The 26196-nt window shown below is 34.5% G+C and overlaps 1 protein-coding gene across 1 annotated transcript; it reads right to left on the bottom strand.

Annotated features, from left to right (window-relative positions):
* Positions 1 to 4460: 4460 nt before the first annotated feature.
* LOC149424111 (proline-, glutamic acid- and leucine-rich protein 1-like) lies at positions 4461 to 24470 on the bottom strand. Its single transcript, XM_089631166.1, has 15 exons — positions 24257 to 24470; positions 23502 to 23715; positions 21251 to 21398; positions 19123 to 19243; positions 18067 to 18240; positions 17684 to 17865; positions 15687 to 15842; positions 13849 to 13956; positions 12819 to 12978; positions 10123 to 10247; positions 8963 to 9068; positions 8684 to 8863; positions 7323 to 7504; positions 6334 to 6403; positions 4461 to 5587 (listed from the first exon to the last, which is right to left on the bottom strand). The coding sequence occupies exons 1-15, from the start codon at positions 24359 to 24361 to the stop codon at positions 4895 to 4897; spliced, it is 2724 nt and encodes a 907-aa protein (XP_089487292.1). The 5' UTR covers positions 24362 to 24470; the 3' UTR covers positions 4461 to 4894.
* Positions 24471 to 26196: the final 1726 nt, after the last annotated feature.

Below are 26196 nucleotides of genomic sequence, written 5' to 3'. Positions count from 1 at the left end.
GCTTCGCAAGTGTTATCACAATGTAATTCTAAATGTGACTTTCTGTTGTATAACAAAATGATGTTGAATAAAAAACTGTAACGTAACTTTTGGTGTTTTATTAGTATAACTGTTTGACATATAAAAATAACCTTGTTATACATATCGTCACCTTAAAGCAATAGTGGGATATCTTGAAAAATGCTGTTCTGAGATAATAGGACTTTTAGGTTTGCGTGAGCTCTAGCAGCATCAAATCAACTAATCTTGCAGATTAATGATATAGTATAAGAGAGGTAAATTATTTAACATCAACACAAAATGGTAATAATGGAAAAATAATTAATTTTTTCATACTAATTTTGACAAAGTATACGTAAATCTGGAAATATCTCACTGTTGCGTGGAGTGTTTGGTAATCATCTCAAATTATCTCAGTGTAGCATAGTAATAATATTACGAGTTTAGATGGATAAATGAATTAATAATTGTTCCTCGGGAGATTTTTTCAATGTGTACGACTGTTTCAGGCTAGTAATTGCTTTAAATAATTAATAATTGCTTAAAATAATTAATAATTCTTATTTCTGCATGTTTTTCCATGATGTTTATAATCATAAATACATTTTCAACAGTACACACCCACCTACTCCTATAGTTTGTCAATACGACAATTGACGATAGTAAGGTGGAATAAAAATGAAAAAAATATATATTTGTGCTTATAAATTTATTTGTGAGAAGCGTTATATAATGTATGTAACAAAAATAACAGAAAAACCTTAAGGATAAAAGTATGTAACAAAATTAATAGAAAACCAAGAATAAAAAGTAGGTATGTATCAAAAATAACAGAAAACCTTTAGAATAAAGGTATGTAATTTTTTTTACAGAAAACTTTAAGAACAAAAAAATAAAACAAATATGTGTTGATTCCCTGGAAACCTACAATGAACCTTCATCGTTATTTTCTTCTTGTACATCGCAGTCTGTATTAGCAGTATTAATTAATTCAAAACAAATTATGAGGTTTTTTTGGTATAACACCACTTTGGCAAACAAATAAGAAATCACGATTTTTATTCGGTGGAATTGTAGGTGGAACTGTATAAGCTGGTCCTAGAATTATACTATTCTCATTCCGAACATTCTTTAGTCGCTCTCTCACATTAATGCTCTGATTAAATGGATCCTCGGTGTAGGTGCTTTTGTATTTGATAACTAATGATTCGCCTTTAGTGATCTGTAAAATCTTAACTTTATTCCAAATACATTTATTTTTGTCCATGTTTATTGAGAAATTTTTTCCAGTATTCTCACATACCTTCTTCCAGTCAATGAAGTCCGTTGTTTCCATTTCTGTTAACTTATAACGAGGTTCATTCTTCTTGGAACACTTTATGACCATCGCTAACTCCGTTGGAATAAATATTAGGCCTTGTTTTAAAATCCTGACCTTTTCTCTGTCGATGCAATAATTGATGGAGTCTCCTTTGTTCTCTGAGTGCCCAACAATTAGGTATATATGGGTAATGATTTGAATATCAAGTGTTCATAGTGCATGCATGTACATAGAAAATAAATAAAATTGTTTTTATTCTGTGCCACACAGTTATCAGAATAAAAGATCACTTCCCGTTTCCCTTGGCAAAGGTCTTTTAAAAATGTGTACAAACAGGTAGATATTTCAATTATTACAATTATACTAATGATATTTCAATCTTTTAGCTACACCCTCATGCCGCATGTAACAATGGCCCTGTCGTGTTTGGTATTGTAAATACAGAAGTTATAACGTTTAACTTGCTCTTATAAAAAAATAGATATATTGCCATTTGGCAACTGCATAACAGCTTGAAAGTCATAAATGGCAACTACAGTATCATCAGTGGTCTTGGTAATGTTTTTATCTTTTTCTTGTCGAGATAGCTTTACATTCTGAATGTGTTCAGAATATTATTATTTTTTCTAATATCTCATTTGCAGTACTATAGTTGTATTATACACAAAATCCACAAAGTTTCTTTTTTGGTTAAAAAAAATATATATTGAATTTGGTATTGAATTGTATGTAGAGTGTGTAACATAGAGATAGACCTACCGAGACACACTTCTATTTGTACAAATTGTACATCTTTTGGATATTTGGAGATCCGAGATGATCCTGCACGATAATAGTGCGATTCCACTCTACTAAAGCTGTTGATGTGATTCATAACACCATCAACTAAATCATCCTTTTGCAGGAAGCTGTCTGTTTTCTTTTTTAATGCAGTGCTTATGGTATTATTGCTTATATCTAAGGTTGCCATAAAAAAATCTTACACATACGTATGTTATGTCCATCTCTCTCAAAATAATAACCACTATTAGCTAGCATTCATGGAATCATAAATATTAAAATATTTTAATCGATCAACTTCCAAAACAGATTCAGAACATTTGTATTTACAATTAGTACACAGTACAGGCTTAATTTGTTTTGCTCTGCGTATTTTTCCTGACTTTGCTACATACTCCTGACCAGTATTCACCTTCAGTTTATTTATGTTTCTCTTCCAAGATCACCCAACTTGTTGAAAACTATAGAGCTACAGTGAGACAATAAATTTATTTCAGTATTTTAAACGACCTTTTGAAAGCAACAGTGGGACAACATCAATATCTCAGTGTTGCTCTGAGTGACCGAACATTTCAATACTGAGATTTTACTTGTAACACTGGCAATTTTTTTTTTACAAAATATCCCAGTAATGCATCATGTAGAGCTCAAAATTTTACATCGAACTGCATACTTATCTCAAAAGTGTATTTTTCGAAGATATCCCACTATTGCTTTAAGGTGACGATATATGAAATAGATATGAGGGGGGATTTTGGGGGGGAGTCAAGTACTAAAAAATAGTATAAATATAACTTGGACACAAAATGATAATTACATAACATAAATAAATTCAGTATAATTTAGAGATTTTTAATTTTGTTTTTAGTGCCTAGTTGTTCTAATAGCAGAATTATAATAACACACCTCTGCCATAGGTCACCCCAAGTGGCTTGCTACGTTTGGTGACTTAGCAGGTGTGAGGTTTGTTCAGGTCTTGGCGGGCTGGATAGGGAGAGATCCTTTGACCTCTCCAGACTGTCAACCAATAGCCTTGGACTGACCCCCAGATTCCTACACACCCTCATACCTTTTTCCTTCCCAGAACATCCTTCTTTATAAAAAAAATACTCTCCACACAGCATTCCCAATGATGAGATAGGCCCTGAGGGAAATTATATTCTTCAGGGCCTCCTGTGTTGAGTTAACATGTTAAAAAAAAAAACAATTAAAAAGACTTGTTTTTTTTACTATTCTTGTAGACATCTTTTAATAAATGTATTGAAATAACAAAAATAAACAACAGTAATTAAGAAACATTGAATAACAACATAAATTTTGACACATTCTGCCGGGGTATGTAAAAACACAGTCATTGTCTTCATTGAGAGTTCCTGTGTTTTTACGTACTGCAGCAGTATGGTTGTCGCTTAGTACAATAACTGAATAAAATTAAATTATCAGATGGCATTCCACACCTTACAGGGACTACATTTATTTAATTTAAATATTCCAATTTTTTAACAACATAGAACATTTTTTTAGTTAAAACTGTTTATTTCAGGTAAGTATGTATTTATAATTATCAAGCACTAGAAAAAATATGGGGAAAGCAAATAGAATAAGATAATGTCAAGTACTCATAGAAGTTCCAAACCCCAAATGAGCTGACCACTCAAGATGGATTGAAGCTCACTCAAGGAAATATTAGGATTATAAACGGGTCACTGCAACCCCATGAGACGCATACCGCTGAAGAGGATATATATATATATTTATTCTTTTGACATCCTGGAGCGATTTTCATACAGTGGCAGGTAATCTGAAAAGCTCGAAGCAGATGGCGCTGGTGTGGTCGGCGGTCATTTGGAAGACGCGACAACTATGTGATACGGTTTAAAAGATATTTTTTTAAAGATTTAAAAAAATGGTTATTGGGGGTCAAGGAGTCATAAAATGAATTGAGAAATAAATATACGAAAGTAATTTTGAAAAAGGAAGACTTAGGACGGGTTGTTTCGGAGAATCTGAACAATTCATCAAATTTCAACGTTCATTTTCAAGTTCTGTTTTTATTTCAGTTTTGTCAAGCAACTAGCCCACAATGATATAAAAACAGAATTTGAATAAGTCTTTCACAGAACCCGAAAATGAACGTTGAAATTTGATGAATTGTTCAAATTCTCCGAAACAACCCATCCTTAGTTATTTATAAATTCAACTTATTTCTGAATGTTTTCTTTTTAGCGTATGTATACACGTACTTTTAAAAGAATAAAATGAGAAATAAGTTTTACATAAATAACAATTTTTCAGATGATTTTCTCAGAGACAGAAAGTTGAAAAGTGAGGTTACTAAAATTTTTAAAAGTGCCTTATTTATATTGACATTAAAATATTGTTTTGCTCGAATTAGACTGTAATTACGATTAGAAAAGAATTTTTTATATTTATATATTTTTAAGGCACAATCCACTTTTCCTTAACTGTTTACAACATGGAAACCTATTTCCAGACGTTCTCGATTAACATAAAGGCAATACAACATTGAGACATTTTAATTACAATAATTATTATAATTTTTAAAAAAATTCGTCACAGCTTAGGAATAAACAATGATTGGTGGCAAGCATGACCACCAGCTCAATAACGCCAAAGGCTGATTTGAGCGATCCAGATTACCTACCATTGAACACATTTCTTATGATTTTATGGAACTTATAATACATATAATAAATGAATTGTATTGTAAACTATTATAATATTATCGTTCAAAGCGAATACATGGAAACTAATGCACCAAAAATAATTAGTTTACTTTAGATCTTCATTCACCTCGTCCACAAAAGACCCCAGCATCTCTTCAATGGACACATTGTGGATTCCTTTCTTTTCTGTTTTATCAATCTTAACTTCTTCATCTTCCACCTTGGAACCCTCAACATCTTCCAATTTCTTTTCTCCCAAATCTGCAAGTAAACTTTCGTGAATGACTGACTTGTCAATTTCACGAGAGCTCTTCAAAAAATCCACGTTTGTGCAAATGTTTTCTTCGATGGTGTCATTTCCACTGTTGGAGTTGTTTCCACTGTTGGAGTTATCCATTTCTTTGTTTGCTCCTTTGTCTGGGGTAACGCTATTGTGTTTCTTCAGCTTGTGCATGTAAAAACGGCTTTCATTGACCTTCACATCATTGGACGAACTAACATCACAATCTTTGCTATTGTCGTTGCCGTTAACATTGGGAACTTCATCATCCATGAATATGACTTCATCATCTGATGCATTTCCATCGATGACTATTGTTGTATCAGCAACTTCACTTTCGTTGTCGCTTATTTCTTGTGTATCCACGGTGAATACAGTATTGTCACTTTCAGATACCTTTGTGCGTTTTCCTGCAGGTGAGGATATAACATTAGAAGAATTGACGAGGTTTTGCAGTCTCCTGTCTCTGGAACGTTTCCTTTTCTTGGAGTTACCTGTGCCCGTCTCACCTTCAGAGGCCTATGGAAATAATAATTATCAAATAAACATCTATTTTTTAGGCAAAACATGTACGTAACAAGAAAATTAGTTTGATTTTGAAAAAAAACAGCTTTTATAGTTGGAGCGACAAGTGGCTAACTAACATTTTTGCCAAATTTGGTTTTTAATAATCAAGAATTCATTATAATGGTCTTTATGAATGAAAAAAATGGCAAAATGAAAATTTGAATATTTAATATTCAAATTAGATTTCTCCATTTTTTTCAAATGGATTCATAATAAAGATCATTGTAAAGAAGAGTTGATATTATTAAAAAGTCAATTTGAAAAAAAAATTGTTAGTAACTTGCTGCTTTAATCGACTTTATAGGCATCTTAAAGAGTTTTTTTTTTTAAGTTTCTTTATTCATTGAATTGTTTGTTACATGCATTGAGAATTTTTCGACCACCGTGCTAGGCACATGCCCATGTTATGGTGGTCGAGAGTATCTTCAAAGAACAAAAATAGTGTAATCAAAGAAGAGTGTACACTTTCATAGCAGATTGTCCTTAATTTGAATGTGTTCTATTTTTAAAGTGTACTAAACAAAAGCAACAAATATTTTAACAAAAAAATTATTAGGAGGAAAAAGCCTTAGGTTTAGAAAGGGGTTTAATAATTTGGGGGTTAAAGGTGTTTGTAGTTTAAAATAACATGTAATTTCATTAGTGTAGATTGTGGATTAAATTAAATTAACAATTTTAAAAAGTGTGTGAGTTCTTACTTGGCTATCTTCCCCTTGAGAAGCACTGTCTATAGATTCTCCAACTTCAATAACGTCTCCGTTAGTTAGCCTAAAAGTCATAATAATACATACATATTTTATTAGTTGAAAAAATCCTCTCAAAACAATTAAATCAGCTGCAGAATTCACATTTAAGCAAGAAAAATTAAGAAAGTCTCGATATATCAATAGGTTTGTGATAGAATCTAATGACTCATAGTTGCAACCTATAATGCTATAAAGCAATCTCCGCTGATAATGGAGAGCCACTGGTGTTTATTTGATAATAAACAATATTGAAGTGGCAATGTAGATAGCTTTATGATATTCATATAATAAGCAATGGCAGTACAATGAAATCTCAATTAAATGTTTCTAGAATAACTGCATGTGTCGTTTATTTCTTCCAATTCTTCCAAAATAATTTCATACAAAACTCGCAAAAATAGATTGTTTCGATCGTTTCTCTTTGCATCTTTTTACCGCATAATTGTTTAAAGCATGCAATTGTTGTACTATTTTACTCGATGGTCGCTGCTGGCGGCCGCTTCTGATATTAGTTGTCGTTGACATTCAAACACAGAAGTGCATGCATGCGATTATTGAACGTTGATGAAGCCAAGCATTAGGAATCGCAGCATTTTTATTTAAACACATTCATTTTATATGTGAAATACGTAACTTTCTTAAGAATATTGAACATGTATGAATGTAGCTTTTTATCTATATTCCAGCATCCATTGTTTTCTTGTATTCATAGTTTAATTCAATAGGACTCTTCAAAATTGATAGATAGAGGTTTCACTGTATTTTATTACAACAAGCGATCTTTTCACTGGTTACAAAAAGTCATGGCATAGATAGAGGTTTCACTGTACTTTATGACAACAAACGATCACTGGCTACAAAAGGTCATAATACCACAAATATTATACCTTAAGCTAATATTTTAATATTTCCAATTTTATAAGAAAAAAAACAAAATTTACCCTTTTTGGTTTTTTTCTTCGGCGGCCAGTAACTCCATGAGTTTGGTCTGCTCCACAGACTTCCTCTTCTCCTCGACAGTGCTGGTGCTTTGTTCCACGGCTTTGGGAATCAGCAGTGGCGGTGCCGCCCCACGAATGGACGACAAACTGGCGTTCAGAGCAGAGTGGGCAAATGCAGACAGCTACAAGGTCAGAATAAAGTTATGTATTCATATAAATCATACAAAGGACAATAAGGATCTATACTAAAGGGATACCACTTAAAGCTCCATCGTAATTTCTCCATCGACCATAGTTATTTTTATTTTATTAATGACTCTTTTTTACATACAAAGTAAAGTAGTTAATTCACAGTCCTCCTCACTAGGGGTTCCTGTTCCGAGGCGGACTGTGGTTGTGGTGGTGTTACATCATGATTTCCTCATTTCATGTCTGTTGACTAAGTTTGTTAATTTCCTCAACTTTATGTTTGGTGACTATTTATTTATTTTTTATAATATTGATTACATTTTATGCTTATGACTCTCCAACTAGGAAGGATTCCCGTTTTATGACAGTCAAATTTACAGGTTTCAAGTTATCCTAGACGAATACAGGATTTAAGACTAGATAAAATAAGTATGTTAAAACGAAGATACATAAAAAAGGTACATAGAGGCGTTCGTGATAAATAATTATCAAATTCCATTTTTTAGTAACATTTCGGAATCAGTCCTGCCTAGATCCTATGCCTGTTGATTTTCATGTCTGTTGACTGTAGGTTGTGTTAGTGTTCCTTCATAATTTTTATGGTTTCCTCATCTTCGTGTTTACTTAGTCATATTTTGATGTTATTTTTAAATTTGTTTATCTCCATATTAAGATACTAGCTGTGGCTCAATCTGTCTGTGCAGATAGAAGAGATACAATGGCGCGTGTTGCTTTTATGTCCAACAGTAGGCGCTGTTTAAAAATATATGTTTTTACCTGTCACAGGTGACATGTATATAATATAGGTATGTAAAAACACACCCATATTCGATTGGAAAGTTGTGTAAAAATTTCAAAGCAATCAGTGACAAACTTTCGGAGATTTAAGATTTTGAACAAACAAACATTTACATTTTTATTTATATAGAAGGTTAAAAAGAAAGCTAACAGCTGTCCAAAGAAAAACATGTTGAGTCAGTACACTTTAGTCCATTTTAGAGATTTATTTCGTTGTTAGATTGGGTTATATCAAGTACGTTGAGGTTGGGTTAAGTTGTTTAAGTTTTGAAGGTTGGTTCAAATTGTTTTATAATAAGTTAGATTAGGTTTCTGTCAGTTAGTCGGCTACGGTCGGGTGTGCAGGTTGCATTAGATAGTGTAATATAACTGACCTTAAGGCTGCCACAGTGCTGCCCCAGGGAGAACAGATTGAGGCAGTGCGCTATGGGCGAGGGGCTGGTGGTGGAGGAGTACTGTTGCACCACCATCAGCGTGTGGGTGAGTCCCCGCTTCACGGCCAGACTGCGTTGGTTCACCTCGTACAGCATGCGGATCAGATTTTCTTGAACTAACTACAAACATAAACAAACACGTTGAGAAAGCTGATAACATGTAGTAATACACACCTGTTGGAAATATGTGAATTTTATATGAATAAACTCTCACAATACCTGGTAGGTAGTAGCTTTGAAGAAATTCCCAGAGGCAACGAACAAAGAGTCCATGCAGTCTAGAGCGCTGATGGTCAGATCGCTGTTAGCCAGCTCAGAATCCTCTCTTAAATAAAAACATAATAATATGGATTCATTATACTGTTCGACAGACAAAACAACCGGAAGTCATCCTAAATCACCCATTTACTATAACTACAGATGGTTAGTAAATAAAAACCAATTTCACATTGGGGTACCTACCCAATGTAAAACCGTTCTTCATTCCAGCAGTTGAAATGATCTGGTTTAGGAAGAATATTCTTCGAATTCCTTCAGAGTAACAACCTATATACCAAAAATTTGTCTCCTGAGTTAGAAATAACAAATCAAACATCTATAATGATAATTTTTTATGATCGGTCAGTGCTAATACTGCTATCATCCACTCGGTGACCAAGTCTGTCATCAAAATGACAATTTGACACACCTACAAAAAGTGATATAAAGTCATGAAAAGTGATTAAACAAAAACTAGGTTATATAGGTAAGAATTAGTTACACATATAGGTAAGAATTAAACCTAGTTTTTGTTTCACACTTTTAATGACTCTAGATCACTTTTTATAGGTGTGAAGAATTTTAATTTTCATGAAATATCATGGAAATCAGCCATTCTAGTACATATCTACTTCCTACTAAATATTCATCCTGATACCAAGCTGAACCCAGAGAGTCATGTTAAGCCGCATAGCCATCAGCAAACTCTAGCTGTATTGTCAGTATTGTAACCAAAAATCATAGTGTGGATGTAGTTCACACGAGCGACTCGCGGCGAGCCGACGGCTGTATTACAGTCCTCGCTTACACAATAGAGCCTGGTTACCGTGCCAGCAATGGTTACGGTTACAGCTGGTTGATGAGTACGCAGCTTTAGGTGGCATAAAACAATACAGCATATTGGTTATCAAGGGGTTTTTATCTATACAGTAGAACCCCGTTAATTCGAACCCCGATAATTCGAAAAAACGCGTAATTCGTAATTTGATTTTTGATGTCCCGTTTGATTTCGAATTAACAAGGTTCTACTGTAATAGCATCTATAAATCTTATATAATCGCAGAGCCATAATCTGGAAAGAGCATTAATGATGAATGTAGGTTGACATATGTGTTTGTTACCCTTTAGAGTTGGGGCCGTGGGGGGAGTGGCCAGCGATGCTGCTTCCCTCCAATTGGGCCATGGTCATCTTGCGGCGAGCCTTCTGGCTCATGTTCTTCACAGGACCGCCTGAATTGCTTTTCACCTGATAAACAATTGAATAGATATTGGTAAAGTTGTATGTAAATAGTCAATGCTGTTATGATTGCGTCTAGGCTAAATAAACCTATTATTAAGGTAATATTACACTAGCTGACGTGTACCTGGCGATGCTTGTGGTTATCCTTAGGAGATAGACATATCCCATCGCGTGCCTTTTTAAGATGTACAGTTCCGTAGTACATTTTCATGTATCTTATAAGGTTTAGCCAGCGTTAGCAATGTAACTTGATTACACAACATCGACTTTTCTCTACTTTCAATAAATATAATATGCATGTGTTACATATGTAAGCCTTCCTATAGAAATTCTCTAAATTATAGTGAAAACCCTATCAAAATCCATTGCGTAGTTTAGAAGAACTAAGCGCGCAAACAGAAGCATATAGCAACTTTATTTCATACCTTTTAGATATTCTTTAATAACTCAGGTATTTAGAGATTTTAGATTCATTTAGAAATATTCCTGGATGACATTAATTTTTAATTAGATTCGCTGTAGACTCTTTTATTATTACAAATCGAAAAACACAACTAAAAATAATAAAAGAACGCAAATAGTTTTTAAAGTAGCTTGCAGATGGTTTTTCTTGTGTGTCTCTTGTGTGTGTCTCTTCTGTGGTTATCACTTTACACAAAACTAAAAATCATATTTAATTAGAGAGAGACAGAGAGAGAGAGGTATTAAATAAGTTACTATCCCTCTAAATTTTTTTTAGTTTTTTTTTTTAAAAAACATCTTTTTTCTGTAGTATTTCTAAGCAAAAAGAGATTGCGCCGTAAGTAAAATATTATCAAACAAAACAAAAATAATAACCTAACCAAACATAATATCATATACAGTAGAACCTCGTTAATTCGAAATCCAGCGGACATCAAAAATCAAATTTCGAATTAACGAATTCCCACGTAATTCGAAATTTTATGAACAAAAAAAAAAAAAACGCCGAAAATCGATTTTCTCGGCCGCCTCTTCAAATCCGGGTGGTATTTTAGTTGTAAATTCGTATTAATACCAATTATTTCTTTATTTTCGCGGTCGATTACCGTAGCGGCCTGCCCTGTAAATTCAGATATTCGTAAAAATGCTATATATTTACGCGTAAATCGAGATTTTGCTGCCGATTTCGGTCGCGCCCTACCCTTTGAATTGAGATATTCGTAAAAATACGATATATTTCCGCGTAAATCAAGATTTCGCGGTAATTTTCCGTCGCGGCCGGCCCTTTATTTCAAATATCTGAATTTGAATTCGTAAAAAAACGATATATTTCCGCGTAAAACGAGGATTCGCGGCCGTATTCCGTCGCGGCCGGCTCTTCAAATTCAGATATTCGAAATAAATTCATAAAAATGCTATATATTTACGCGTAAATCGAGATTTCGCTGCCGATTTCGGTCGCGGCCTACCCTTTAAATTGAGATATTCGTAAAAATACGATATATTTCCGCGTAAATCGAGATTTCGCGGTAATTTTCTGTCGCGGCCGGCCCTTTATTTCAAATATCTGAATTTAAATTCGTAAAAATACGATATATTTCCGCGTTAAACGAGAATTCGCGGCCGTATTACGTCGCGGCCGGCTCTTCAAATTCAGATATTCGAAATAAATTCGTAAAAATATGATATATCTCCGCGTAAATCGAATTTTGTCGGCAGTTTTTCGTCGCGGCCGGCCTTTTAAGTTCAGATATTTGAAGTAAATTCGTAGAAATATGTCATATTTCGGCATGGATCGAAAATTTTCGGCCGATTTCCGTCGCGTCGTATTTTTTCAACGCGGAAGTAAAGTTAGTAAAAATACGATATATTTACGCGTAAATCGAAATTACGCGGCTGAGTTTCGTCGCGGCCGACCCTTTAAATGCAGATATTTGGCGTAAACTCGTAAAACTACGACATATATCCGCGTAAAATGTATTTTCTCGGCCCTTTAAACTCGGATATTCGAAATAAATTTGAAAAAATACGACATTCCAGTGTAAATCGATTCAGATTTACAAAATAATAATACTAATTAGGACGATGTATAACCACGTAAAAATACATTTTTCGGCGTTTTACCGCCACGGCTGACTTTTAGATTCAGATTTACGAAATATTATGATTTATTTTCGCAAAAATCAAATTTTTTCGAATTACACGAACAAATTTTCGTGCGCGGACAAAAATAAATTTCGAATTACGAATTAACGAATTTCGAATTAAAAAAAATTTTGTATGAAAAAATTTTTCAGCGGAAATTTTTTTTGCGAAAATTTCGAATTACGCGTTTTTTCGAATTATCGGGGTTCGAATTAACGGGGTTCTACTGTATATATATTTTTTGATTTGTTACAACCATAAAAGGTTTAATTTTCATTGTTTTATTTTATTGTTGTTCGGTTCTATCAACGTTCCGTTATAACATTGTTATGCTGTAACATGGTTCTGTTTGTTGCAATTACCGAACAGAACGCAACATGGCCAAAATTCAGAATAGTAAATATTTTAATAAGCCTAGTAAAAAATAAATGATAGAACCTGCATCAGGGTATGCATATATGTCGTACTTACTGTTAACTGAATGGTCACCCTGTGAGGGACGATATCTTCAAACATGTTCTCGAATATCTTGTCTTCGAAGCTCTGGTCGCCCTGTTGGGTGGGCAGCCTGATGGTGTGAACGCACCGTAAAATCGTTGAAAGCATAGCATAAGCAGACTTGCGTACATTTCTGAAAAAAAAACAAACTATATTGTTACCGAGCACATAAAAACACACATTACTAAAAAGATAATTATATAATCAGTTTGAAAGTTTATAACGAATTGGTGTACATTATGAAAACCAAAAAATATGCTTTAATTAAATTGAAGGTTTTCCTAACGCTTCGCTTGAGTAGAAAACAAATAAATAAATAAATTACTCCATAAAAAATATAAATGTAAACTACTACAAAAAATATTTTTTCAATAGAAATGTATGAGCGCATAGAGGAAACAACTTTTAAAAAATACAGTTTTATACCTAAAATTATCTGTGAGAGTTTCAATTGATTAACTTTTTTGCTTTCTTATAAAATTATTTACAAAATAAGTAAAAACTAGTTTTTTGCTTGAAATCGAACGTTTCTAGACTCCGTTTGTTGAGCGATTTTAATGCCTATTACCTACAATATAAGATATACCAAGAATATACACAGTTTTGGCTTGTAGCTTCCTCTTCAGAAAGGTTCACACTTATCTATTTAGCTGCAAAAATATTTAATATTTAAGAGAATTAAATTAACAAATTAATATTACAAAGTTGAGGAGTTTTTGCTATGCCTGTCTCACTCGAGAGAGGCTTTTTCATCTCCCGCCGGACTCTCTCGACCCATCGCCTTTCACCACAGTTGGAGCAATAGATTCATACATCCGTCGCTCCGGGACGCACTGATCGCCAGATTCCTACTTCCTCTCCTGAAAAAGACCCTCCACACGGCATCACTTAAGATGACACAGATCCTGAGGGAAATTATCTTCCTTGTTAGTCCCCTGTCCTCTCCATCTATCTACATGGGCGTCATATTGTATATTTCAGTTGAAATTCATTTATTGCTTACTTGAAAGGCTTGATTCCAAGAACTTGATTCTTTGTCCTGCTCCACTCCAGGGTCTGAAGTGCCATTCTCATAATGAGGGAAGAATATGGCAGTATGTTTCCCTTGAGGCTGTGAGTTACAGAAAAAAGTTTTTAATTAGTTATCATAAAACACTATTTGAAGACTTATTCTCATATGTATTGTGGTAAGGTTGGGTGCCACTGGAAGGATTCTGGATTCCAAATCTTACAACGACCGGGAGATTATATATCTTCGGCTAATCATTACCTAATCACAAGCGCAGAGTATAATACAATTCACAGTACAGTGATAAACATTGAGAATGAATAGTAATATAATATGGGCAATACTGGGTGATAAAGTACCTACCCATAATATAATATTACAACAGAAAATTATTTTAATCGTCATTTTCAAAATTGGAACAGATTTGTTAAGAACTATCCTGAGATTTTACACAGGTTTGTGGTACATAGTACCATATAAAAAAGCATTGAAAAATGTAAGGTATAAATGTAAAATATTTTTTTAAATACACTGGACTCACTTTTTACACGGTGGATACGTTCCACGCAACACTGTGTAAAAAAAGTATACTAACATAAAAATATTATGGTGGATAGGTTTCCGTGAATCAAAAAATAAAATTTATTATTGTCATTGTGTTATAATTTTTTTTTAATTTTCTAAAATCACCGTGTAAAAAGGGAGTCCAGTTTACTATGTACTAATAATTAGTAAGCAAGTGAAAGGTTGCATAAACTTTAATAGGAGAGAAACAATACTACTCAGACCCATTCTACAAAAACCCAACTTAAGGACCAAATTTTGTATTCAGTATAAAATAGGTTTTTATATATAGATTAATTAATTTTGACAACCTCCGTGGTCGAGGTTTGGCTCTAGATTAGCAAGCTGTAGGTTTTGGGTTTGAATCCCGGAATGCGCAAGTAAATTTTATGTGATTAATTTGTGTTATTTAACAAATTTTTCATTTAAAATAAGATATGATATATTTGCGGAACGTTCCAGAGTGGAAGATACTCTCAGTATCGCCCTGGTGTAAGACCACCATTCAGAATTGAAACGATGCTTGAAATGGATTTGGCCGTGTTTGGTTACCATATCTGAATAGCCAAGTACTTTCCCACCTTCCTCCCCACTACCTTCAGCCCCACAACATACCCCAAATGGGGCTGCCTTAGTCTCACTGGCTTCAGACGGTTGGGAACCGTTGGGACTCTTGTGATGTTTCACATATTACAAATTAAAATTAATCCATGAAAAAAACCAACCTAAAAAATTTATATAAATTTTTACAAAATTGGAAATTGAATGGAAAATACAACATTTTTAACCTTTCCGGGAGTGAGTTATGTAATGTTGGCCGTGCTCTGGGGAGTGAGTTTTTTTTACAAAAATAAAAAAATATATTTTATGATAGTATGCAAAATAAATAACAGCCAATATATCTGTCGATAATGATGTAAAATGTTTAAAATTGGTGTAAAGTAACAGTAATATGCCCATAGATAGCAATACGATGCATATTTACAGAATACGCATCGAATATGAATATGCAACCCCTGTCGTCCATAGCCGTCCATACTCCTTTGGCGAAAGTGTGTACCGTCGTTCATTCGCGTCCATACTCCCGGAAAGGTCAAATAGTTGTTTCTTAGAGTAATATAGGTGAAACAATAAATCAAGAAAAAGTATGAATAATTAGACTTCACCGATGTTTTATCAATGGTTATTGTGTTGCAAAATGTTTTCGCCAATGGAATCAGCCATCTGAAGTAGAAAGGCCACAATGCGTGCAATTGCTGAACACTCACCAAAAGGTGAGGGCGCGCAGGGTGTCGGAAACAGCGCAGTGCAGGGAAGGCTCCATCCCCGCTGGCGAGGGTCTACCGCTGGCCGCCGACTGACAGCGGATCAGAAGGGACAGCACGGAACGGCAGCTGATGCGCTTGTTCACTGGGAACGGGTCGCTGAGAATAAAACATGCCAATTAATTTTTTCATATCAATTTTATTTAATTTACAAAGATTCTTTAACAATAAAGTTAAACCCAAACATAAGATCCTCATTATAACAAGTATGTATTCAAGTTAAAGATTATTTAATAATACAGTTAAACCCAAACATAAGATCCTCATTATAACATGTATGTATGTAAGTTTAAGAATTTTTCCAGAACCTTGAAAAACCTTATAAAAGAGTTTCACTGTGATTATATAAGTTTCACTAGAATAATTGTCAAAAAAGGGCTCAATTTACCAAAACATTACATTACTAACTAATCCTCATGCTGATTCTCCGAAGCGGTAGGCAGAGAGGATGAACCACTACACAACTCTATCTTGGGTTGTGTGACTGCAATCGTAATTCTGGTTCAATGAACATGAATTTGCTTTGAATTTAAGTATCAGCAATAAAGTACCTATCTTATAATATAATAAAGTTTTAAGGGAAAATGATTTAAATTCTATACTTGAAATATGTACTCATCTTGGTACGATTTGAGGTTTTGCTAAAAGAGTTATAGTGATTTATTTTTGGGGTATTATGCCGTGTTGCGCTACCTTCTTCTTTAGCCAACATTTCAGACAGCATTACAGTTTCCATCATCAGGGCAGTAAAGATTATGGTGAAGTGATACATACGGAGTTGGCAACACGGTATAACATCTACATACATAAGCAGACATTTCACCACAATATTTACAGAACTAATGGACACTCTAATGCTGTCTAACACGGCATAAATAAATCACTGTAATGTATTTATTTTGGTCAATTTTCTTAGGGTTAACACACTTTGTCCGGGAAGCTTAGTTCTACCTTTTACGCCGGTCCTGCTAGAATGTCAGAAAAACCATTGCTGTCTGATAATTTTACATAATTTTTTTATAACAATCTCTTTGTGAGGGTTCCAACTATATATGTTTGTTTTTTTTTTTTTTTTTGAATAACTATATTGAGTAAAACCTCAAATTGTAATATTTAATTATTGAAGACAATATTATCGATTTTTAAACGAAACTCTGAAACAGTATATGTATGTTTGTATTTAAAAATGTGAATCAAGTCTTCCCATATCTTTAAATCCTTGTCTTTTGTATGGAAGAATATTTTATCAAAAGTAAACAATAGAGGGGGTAATACATCCTTCCACTTATTGCACGGGAAATGCTGAAGTTTTTTGTTTTTATTTGTAATGATTTGAGCAAAAGAAAAAAAAAATGTAACGTAATAAAAAACATGTAATTTTTTTACAAATAAAACATCACTAAATGGCCCAACACTGACTTCAACTTCAGATTATGGAGTCGTATTACAAAAGTAGGCTTAATTTCAGACCACAATTTTATATTTGGGGTGTGGTGAGTTAGAGTACTACCTAAAAAATTTCATTAAAATATTTGTATTCTTTTCAAAGATACATTTTCTCGAATGGGACCCTTGGTTTCGCCAGTATAAAGTGGGTTAATCTTGATAATAAAGTCAGCTATTATGATTTTTCAGTGGTCTACGCTTTTTAGCAAACATGCAATTATCACTAGTACAATCACAATATCTCTTGATTTTTCATGGGTCTGCGCTACTTATATGTATAAAGAGTAAGCCACAGATAGTTACTTTACAGGAAGGTAATCTTATATTTACACTAAAATATTTCTTTGTTTTCTTAGAAATTACAATTTGTCACTCACACCATACTTGTCATTTTAGGACAGAAAGTGTGAAATAATACAACAGTTTTTAGGGTCATACATGGCAGGAATGTCCAATTCTAAAAAAATTGAACATTTAGTTTCCAATGAACTCACACTAGCATGGCCTGAATGAAAACCAGCAGGTTCTCCAAGCGGACGGCACGCCTGATTGCCCTCCGGATGATGGGGTTGCCCAGCTCCACAGCCGCGTCCTCGCCAGCATCCTCCTCCTCAATGTCCCTCAGGGCGGCCGTCAGAGGCCCCACGTTGGGAGATGATTGCTCTGGCTTGCCATTCTGAAAGTAAGCAATATTATTGGAAACCCACATACACACTGTTTCTCAGGGCAGCCATTAGATCCGGAACCTTCCGGAAGAAAGTCTCTAAATGATAGTGAAAACTTTATCAAAATCCGTTGTGTAGTTTAGAAGAACTAAACGCACAAACAAACAGACACAAATAGCGGCTTTATTTTATACTATTTAGAGATTATTTACCTGTTTATTTTGGTCTGTATCAGCATTGAAATAATCTATGCTGCCGATACCGTAAGAGTCTATGGTTTGGGAGTAAAGTGAAGACAGGATATTAGAGGAGGCTTCGGTGAGAAGGTCCAGTTGCAATCGCCATGCCATCTTGTGGTTGATTCCTTGCTCCCCTCCGCCCCTGACCTGAAATAAATAAAATATGTGATCACCATAAAAATAAAAATAAAAATTGCTTTGTGAAAAAGCAAAGTTACCGAAATATCCTAAAACAACAAAATGAATCCTATTATATTAATGATAAACTAATGTTTATAAGACAAGGTTTTTATGCATAGCACAAAGGATAATAAATTATTATAAGTAATAATTAGTCTCCTGTAATATCAATACAAATTGAAAATATCTCCAAAGTAAAAATAAATGCCGCCGACGGTAATTACCATTTATACTCAGGATTGCTTAAAATAATTTTAAATGAATCCTGGTGACTAGTAAAATGGTCAGCGAGATGGTGATATAGTAACTGAGTGTGAAAGAGTAAGATATGACCGGTCAGTGGATTAGTTGACTTCGCGTTTGGGTCGGTTTCCTCGGCTGGCTAAGTCCTCCGTCACAACACAAGCTACATTTTCCGCTTAGTGTGGTGGTTGTAGGAGATTTTCAAATATTGTCAGGTTATTCGTAACACGGGAATGTTAGTCTTTCTTTTTAGAAAAATAAAAAAACTTGACCTACTTGCTCGTGCTTTCAACTAGCATAAATTATGGCAGATTATAAAACTGAGAGAACACTGTATTTCAATATTTGAGCCCGCCGTCCGACGGGTCGGTAAGCAATCGACATAAACCGAGTGCTGTAAACCTGCGCAGAAAATTAAGTTAATTATGGTAAGGTGATGGTCTGCAGGGCAGTTCAGTGTGAACCTTTTCTGTGAAGGATCTTGCAGCACTTTTTGGTTTATGTCAATTGCTTACCGACCCGTGGGACGGCGGGGAAAATTTTTTTATTTACAGGTTTCTACAAAAAGAAAGCTAAATTACTGTATGTAACACAATAATTTCTCACCTGTTGTAAAAGGTGTGCACATTTAGCCGCATACATAACATCTCTCTTATTCTTAGAATCCAAGAACTTCAAAAGGAACTTCTCAATTGCACTCTTGTGTCCACCGCTGGCTTTGGAGTACCTAAAATCATATGAAAACTTTTAGTTTCATAATTTCAAAAATACCATAATGTCAATCTCTCTTTCTGTTATTTGTCGTTTGTGAGGAAGAGGGAGAAGTTTAATCTCATCTATGCGGCTGTCACATTATGTGATTCATTGAAGGCTATCACCATAACGGATGTCTCGTAATGTACAAAATGCGCCGCGTGGTGGGATAGGTTGCTTGAAAAGGTTAATTGTGAAATCATATGTATTAACTTCAACAGAACCAAACTTTCCTGAATGCCTTCTTTTGATATGCTTGGTGTAACTCTAATGACGGGTTGTTTCAGAAAATTTGAAGAATTGTTCAAATTTCAAAGTAAATTTTCAAGTTCTGTTGTTATTTCAGTTATGTCAAGTAACTGGCCTATAATGATATAATAACAGAACTTGAATAGGACATTCACAGAATTCGAAAATGAATGTTGAAATTTTATGAATTGTTCAAATTCTATGAAACAACCCATCCTTAGTGACCAGCTCAGGCATGGGGGCTTCATTAAAGCCAGAGTCAAGTTGACCTCTCAGAAGCTGGGCGTACTGTATAGGTATAAGGCGCAACATGTTGTGCAGTAGGGACAGTCGGGGGGCTTTAAGAATCATTTAATCAAAAATAGAGTCTTAACTCTTTGCACGCGGCCGTATCAACTGTTGTTACGGCAAAAAGTCCATACTCACACGCGGCTGTATCAACAGTTGATACGGAAACTTTGAATGCCGATATTCCAGCGGTCTTTTGACATAAATTTATTTCCCGCTCGCTTGAACATTCGTAGAACTATCACGATGCGGACATCTACAAGAATTTCTCGAAAATAAAATTGTATTTCATTTAAAAACATCGATAATCAAGTGAGCCTCTTTGCGCCTTCGAGTGCCATAGTTTACAATTTTGTCAACGGATGGCGTTAGTTCAATTTTGTTATTATATTAAGTGACATAAAATTTAAGTGTCCAGTTTTAGAAAAAGTTTTCATAACAAAAAATGATAAGTGCTCATGGTGTTCCACTTGTGTCTATCAACGCAGTGGCCTAAGTACACACACGCCGAGTGAATGGCGGGACCACATTCAAAAGATACGGTACGTCTTTGTATGAAATTTTATGATTTTGTTTTTATAAACATCCAAGAGTGTTGACACACGAGGATTTGTTATCATATTGTGGAGAATAATCTGTTCTGTCTATATAGTCCAATAAATCATGCCAGAATGCTATAATTTGACATTTAATTGCGTGCATAGGTATTTGAAAATATGTACCGCGTACGGGTATAGATAAAACGGAGCAAATTAACGCGTTCAAAAGGTTAATGTGAGAACAGATAGAAGGACATCTGGTCCTTAATGAGGTTCGGGAGAGTAGTGGGTGCCTTTGACTGTACAGGTGTATGGGGCTGATACTTTAATAGTACACAACTGGTGACTGTACAGGCCGAAAGTGTACCCCACTTTTGAATTTGGCAGCCACATCTGGTTAGCCCCAAAATACATGAAAAAACCCTGCGCTGAAACAGGCGATCCATTTGATAGATTCTCCAATCTTAACGGATTACAATCTTCTGAGCACAGGTGTTAGGCGGGAATGCTGTCCTTGTTCTACCGGTGTTTCAATGGAAGATGCTCCGAGGAACTAGCGTCATTGATCCTTTTGGCACCTGTGTGCAAGCAAGATGGAATGCTTGCCAGTTGATATTGTGTGAATGCGTGTATCACCCTATTGTCATCTTCCCAATAAATACCTGAACTAAAATTACCACCTCCTCAACAAAAACCGCTCCTGCATACATTACAGCACCACATCGGGAAACACAGACAGTTGACATTTGTCATTTCTACAACTTGTTCTTGAGTTCAACAACTCGGCTGTGGAACAATCTGCCGACTTCTGTGTTTCCTCTCTCCCACAACATGGGTTACATCATTGTTTCAATATTGAATAATGTTTTTAAACGGTGGTGAACCGTAAATTTAATGAAACAAACCTCGATAGTAGAGTCTCCAGACATTTAAGTGCGTGTATGTAGGATTGCGGAGAGCATTTAGCCAGAGAGAGGGTGAGCTCGGGAAGAGAGGCATGGATTACAGTTCTGTCCAACTCGTGTACACTGCTGCATTTCTCCAGGAGCAATTCTGTTTTGGAAAAATTATATGATGTACAATATTATTGTGTGTCAAATGGTTTCATGACGACAATATTAGTTATTTCAAAAATTAGGAAAAAAAACCATCTCGATTGCATTTATCATCCATACCATCTAAATTAATATACCAGCCCATCAGGGAAAGAGAAACAAAAAGAAAGTTTGCTCGGACCGGGGAGATGACGTGACTCTCTTCCTTTCTGTGATTTGTCAATAAATGAATCTAACAGTCTATCACTATTTTTAGTCGTCGAAAATAAAATCTGCTTACTCGTCCTTTTTACAATGGTGCGCAAATTGCTGGCTGCGTAAAAACTTGACTACAAATCCCAAATCGGGTAAACAAAAGTTCAGGCTAGTTTCCAAAATCGAATAGTTTGTTACATTGTTTAGTTAGACACTTTTACAAAAGTGTTATAATTTACACACCTCGCAAATTTTTGTGTCTCTATGCAACCCGATTTCTCCACGGTTCGGTTAAAAATGAACATTCAGACCCTGCGCAGAAAAGTTCTACAATGGACCATGTAGGACATCTTGTTTTAGCGAACTTTACTTTCCTGCACACAGTCTGTTTATTTCGATGTGCGCTCTTGGGTGGTTATCGCACAAATGATGTCGTTGTTTATTGAATTCATTCTAGAACCCTCCAAACCCATTTTCCTGCAGTTCGTCGAAATGATTTTATGTTAGGGCAAGTCTATTAATTTGGATGTCTGTGATAGTATGTGTTATTTTAACTAAAAAGGAGAAAATCTGTTAAATGACATCATGAAATTTACCCTTTTCTATATAATATAGTATATACAGGGTGTCCGGAAACTCGTAGTACAAGCGGGAAACTGGTGAATCTACATCACATTTGGAGTCGATTTTGTAGTATATTTTTTTTTTATTTGAGCTTTCGTTATCGAGTAAATCGAGTTTGAAGTTGATTTTTTTTTTTTTTTTTTAATCAAATTCTTATAAATTATTACTGAAGATCAAAGTACCCAACTAATTAAAACTATTTGAAAGTGAAACAAATGAAGAAACTCGGATTTGAAGCATTATTTTGAAATCACCCTTCATTTAACCCGGTGTAATCATAAAATATTTCTGCTCTGCAGGGTTAAAACATCTGTTATTCAACACTAAACACCAGAAAAAACTTTAACCCTAAAATAGCCGAAAAATATTTTTTTTTGGTTTTTTTTTTTTTTTGAAAATGCTCAAATCAAAAAACTTTATGTTTTTTTGGGTTCCCCATGTGGTGTAGATTCTCCAGTTTCCCGCTTGTACTACGAGTTTCCGGACACCGTGTATAATATATTCTAGATACTATTAGTCCTTGTGAAACACCATGGTTTAGATTTTAAAAATTGCTTGAAATGGTATGAGCCGTGTTTAGTTAGGGGACAAGCCATCCTTTTCCCTCTTTCCACATCCTTTAAAACCTTCACAACAATCAACACTGGGATGTCATAGTCCCACGTGGATATGGGTTTTTGGTACTCTTATGCAGATAACATATTAAAAATAATAACAATTATGATTACGACACAGGAATTGAATCTTTAGACTAAAAGTCGGTATATATACAGAAAGAGGGAAACACTTAATAAGCAAATTTTGATTTAAAAATACTTTGTAGTAGTTAGATAACAATGAGAATTAAGTATTTCAGTTCACGGAAACGGAAAATAATGCATTTTAAAAGTTATTTTCTTAAAATTAAAACCGATGTTTACATGGCGGCCCCATTGTTGTTGATAAAGTTTTAAGGTTAGTTTTTCTTCTCTTATTTAAACCAAAATATTAACAAGATAGGTGGATATACGATAGGTAAAAAAACAACTTCAAATTATTATTTCCAAACATGGCGTAAAGAAAAGACATGAAATTATCCGTTTTTTTACGAAATAGCTACTAAAATGCATTACTTTCCATTGTTATCTAATTGATACACAGTGGTTTTTCTATTCAACATGCAAATTAACCGTGTCCCTATTTTCTGTATATTTACATAAAAATTTAATGCATAGACCACAAAGTTTCAGAGGTCTCACAGTTATTAAAAATATCGTAATTTTAGTGATTGCACTGGACTAACTGATGACATTGTAGGCCAAGGCCTGGTCTCTGGGCGCTTTGAGGGCGGCCACGCAGTAGCACATCCAGGAGGAGCCCTTGTCAGCCAAGATCTCGTCTCCGGCCAGGCTCGACTGCAACAGGCACTGCAGGGTCAGCAGGCCCCGGCTACGCGTGCTGGCACGCTGCAGGGACTCTGTTATATCCGACACTAAGGGGGTCAGCTTCTCACGTTGCTAGAACCAACCGAATGCATAGTCAATTCTTATTGTGATTCATTTTTGGGGTATTATTCTGTGTTACTCCTCCTCCTCTAGCCAAAATTTCGGACAATCTTTACATGTCCCATCATCAAGGCAGATTCATAGCATTTATGATTAGTTTATCCAGTAGATAAAAAAATAAAGACGAGTATTTGTCTCGCAGGGTACGAAATTCGAGATCTCCGTACTTTCTCTGAAGAGCAACTTTAAATTGTTCCAATAATCTATTATGTTGGATACATAAATTAGAACTCTATCCTAATAATGTCAAAGCATTATAAACACGAGCTGAAGAAAGAGAAAGCACAACCCTACCACAATAACTATCTCCATTGACTGACAATATGTCGTTCCAAGTGTTATTTTGACATTTATTCGGCCTTTTTGAATATGAAGGTGAGGTGATCGATTGAGAGGGTTCCTAGTCAATATGTTCTGAACGTAAAAGTAAATTTATGCAAAAACGTAAGTTTTGTCTAACTTCTCGAAAATAATATAACAATTTTTGACATACCTTTGAATCGAGCGCCTGATGTTCATTTATCACTTGAAGAACTGTTTGCAGATCTGACAATCCGCAGCCAGACATAGAGTGATACATTTCTAGTATCTCTGCCATTTTTACGTCTTAAATACTTGAAAACAACGAAAATTTGACATAAGCGTCTCTGCGATAGAGGTTAAGTTTACTCTTTTTTCAAATAATGAACATGTGCGTCGATACCGACTGTCAGGTTGCAGAGGCTCTTAGGCAATGTTTCAAACGGTTCGCGGTCCGGTCAATAACTAAAAAAATTATAATATGAATAAATCATTTTCCCTGGATCTAAAAGTTTCTTGATCGGTTCTTGGATATCTTTGTGAACGGCGATGATAATTTAAGCCAGTAAAATGAACTAAAAATCTTTATTATGAACTAGTTGAACTCCTGGGCTTCGGGCTTCACACAGAATTTTTCATAATTAGACTTAAACAGTGACCTTCCTCTTGTTTTGAAGGTCAAGTGTGCAAATTTTCATCAACCTCGAAATTAAATTGTAGTTTTATGTACAAACCAAAAGGCCGACTTAAACGCCCTAAATCTGTGGCCTGTCAGATATGACGTCACATGGAGCTTACTTTTTTTTATTTCAACAGGGTCAGTAGAAGTAGAGCACTAGTGTATTTGTATGACTGCATCGAGGTTCTAGAGAGACGTTTTTTTATTCACAATTTCAACTGCTTTTACACTGATTAACACTATTGTTATTGAATTGTATGAATGCGTAAAAATACAGCCATATCTGCTCATTTTTTCCGTGTCGTTGAAATCTCCCGAACCGCGTTTTGGAGGTTGGGTTCACAAATTTCTGATAAAAATAGCTTTAAGTTGTTTTAATAGTTAACCATACCTACGTAATACAATTTTGTTACTATTTTGAAACTTTAACTTCCGGTAATAAAAAAATATTTATCATATCTTTCAAGATTTCAGTGGTTAGTTATTGATTTTTCTGTGATTATATCCTGTGTATGGGTTATTAATAATAGTTTTCCAGTAACAAAAACTATATAGCTTAAAGTCACCCATTTTTTTTTTTTTTTATTTCGTCAAAAGCAAAGTAGAAACATATATAATATCAAAATCAAACTCATAAATATATGTATATTTTTTTAAATGATAAGCAAATGTTTACAAGTTTTATGTATAGCATAAAGGATAACAAATAATTATAAGCAATAATTAGTCATCAGAAGGCACGAGTTCAATTCCCGTTGGCGGCATTTATTTTCACTCGGGAGATATTTTCAATTTGTGTAGATATTTCAGGCGACTAATTATTGCTTATAATTATTTGTCACAAATAAAAATTACGATGCTTAATGACATCAGAATCACAGATTAAGTTATTTTAACCAAACAGGGTGATGGTGTTTTATTCATTTTTAATTTTTATAAATAATATATAATAAAAAAATGAATTCAGAATCGGTGTTTTTCGATCTGTAAAAGCATATAATGTTTTTTCACTGGAGTTCCTTATTGTCTGAAATAGTTATTTAAAAAAGCATCGACGGTTTAAAGTACCTGTAAGACATGTGATGGATCAAGTTAGCCAATTGAAAATTTTGAATAATTGCCGCGTGAAAGCGGGGCTAGTATTGCTGATTATAAAATTACCCAAGTAAGCACTATTATTTTAGTAAGTTACTGGTAAAGTGGTTTTGATTTCGTCTCGAAAGAGATATTATAATGAAATAGTTGTAAATAACATTCGTAAAAAATATGAAGTCATAGCTGGATTGGAACACATAATCTTTGATATATCTTAGAAATAGGTATGTATAATTTATGCACTGTTGACATTATTTCTCATGTATTCTATTCATCATAAATTTTGTCACACTGATTTCGGAATATGTTTTAGTTCCTACCGTCGCGTCGTGTCTTTTCCCACAGTACCTACACAATTT

This window comes from Hesperophylax consimilis, chromosome 4 (assembly GCF_061612785.1).
Source record: "Hesperophylax consimilis isolate HC1 chromosome 4, BYU_Hcon_1.0, whole genome shotgun sequence".
Lineage (NCBI taxonomy): Eukaryota > Metazoa > Arthropoda > Insecta > Trichoptera > Limnephilidae > Hesperophylax > Hesperophylax consimilis.
This window is presented reverse-complemented; position numbering and strand designations above follow the sequence as displayed.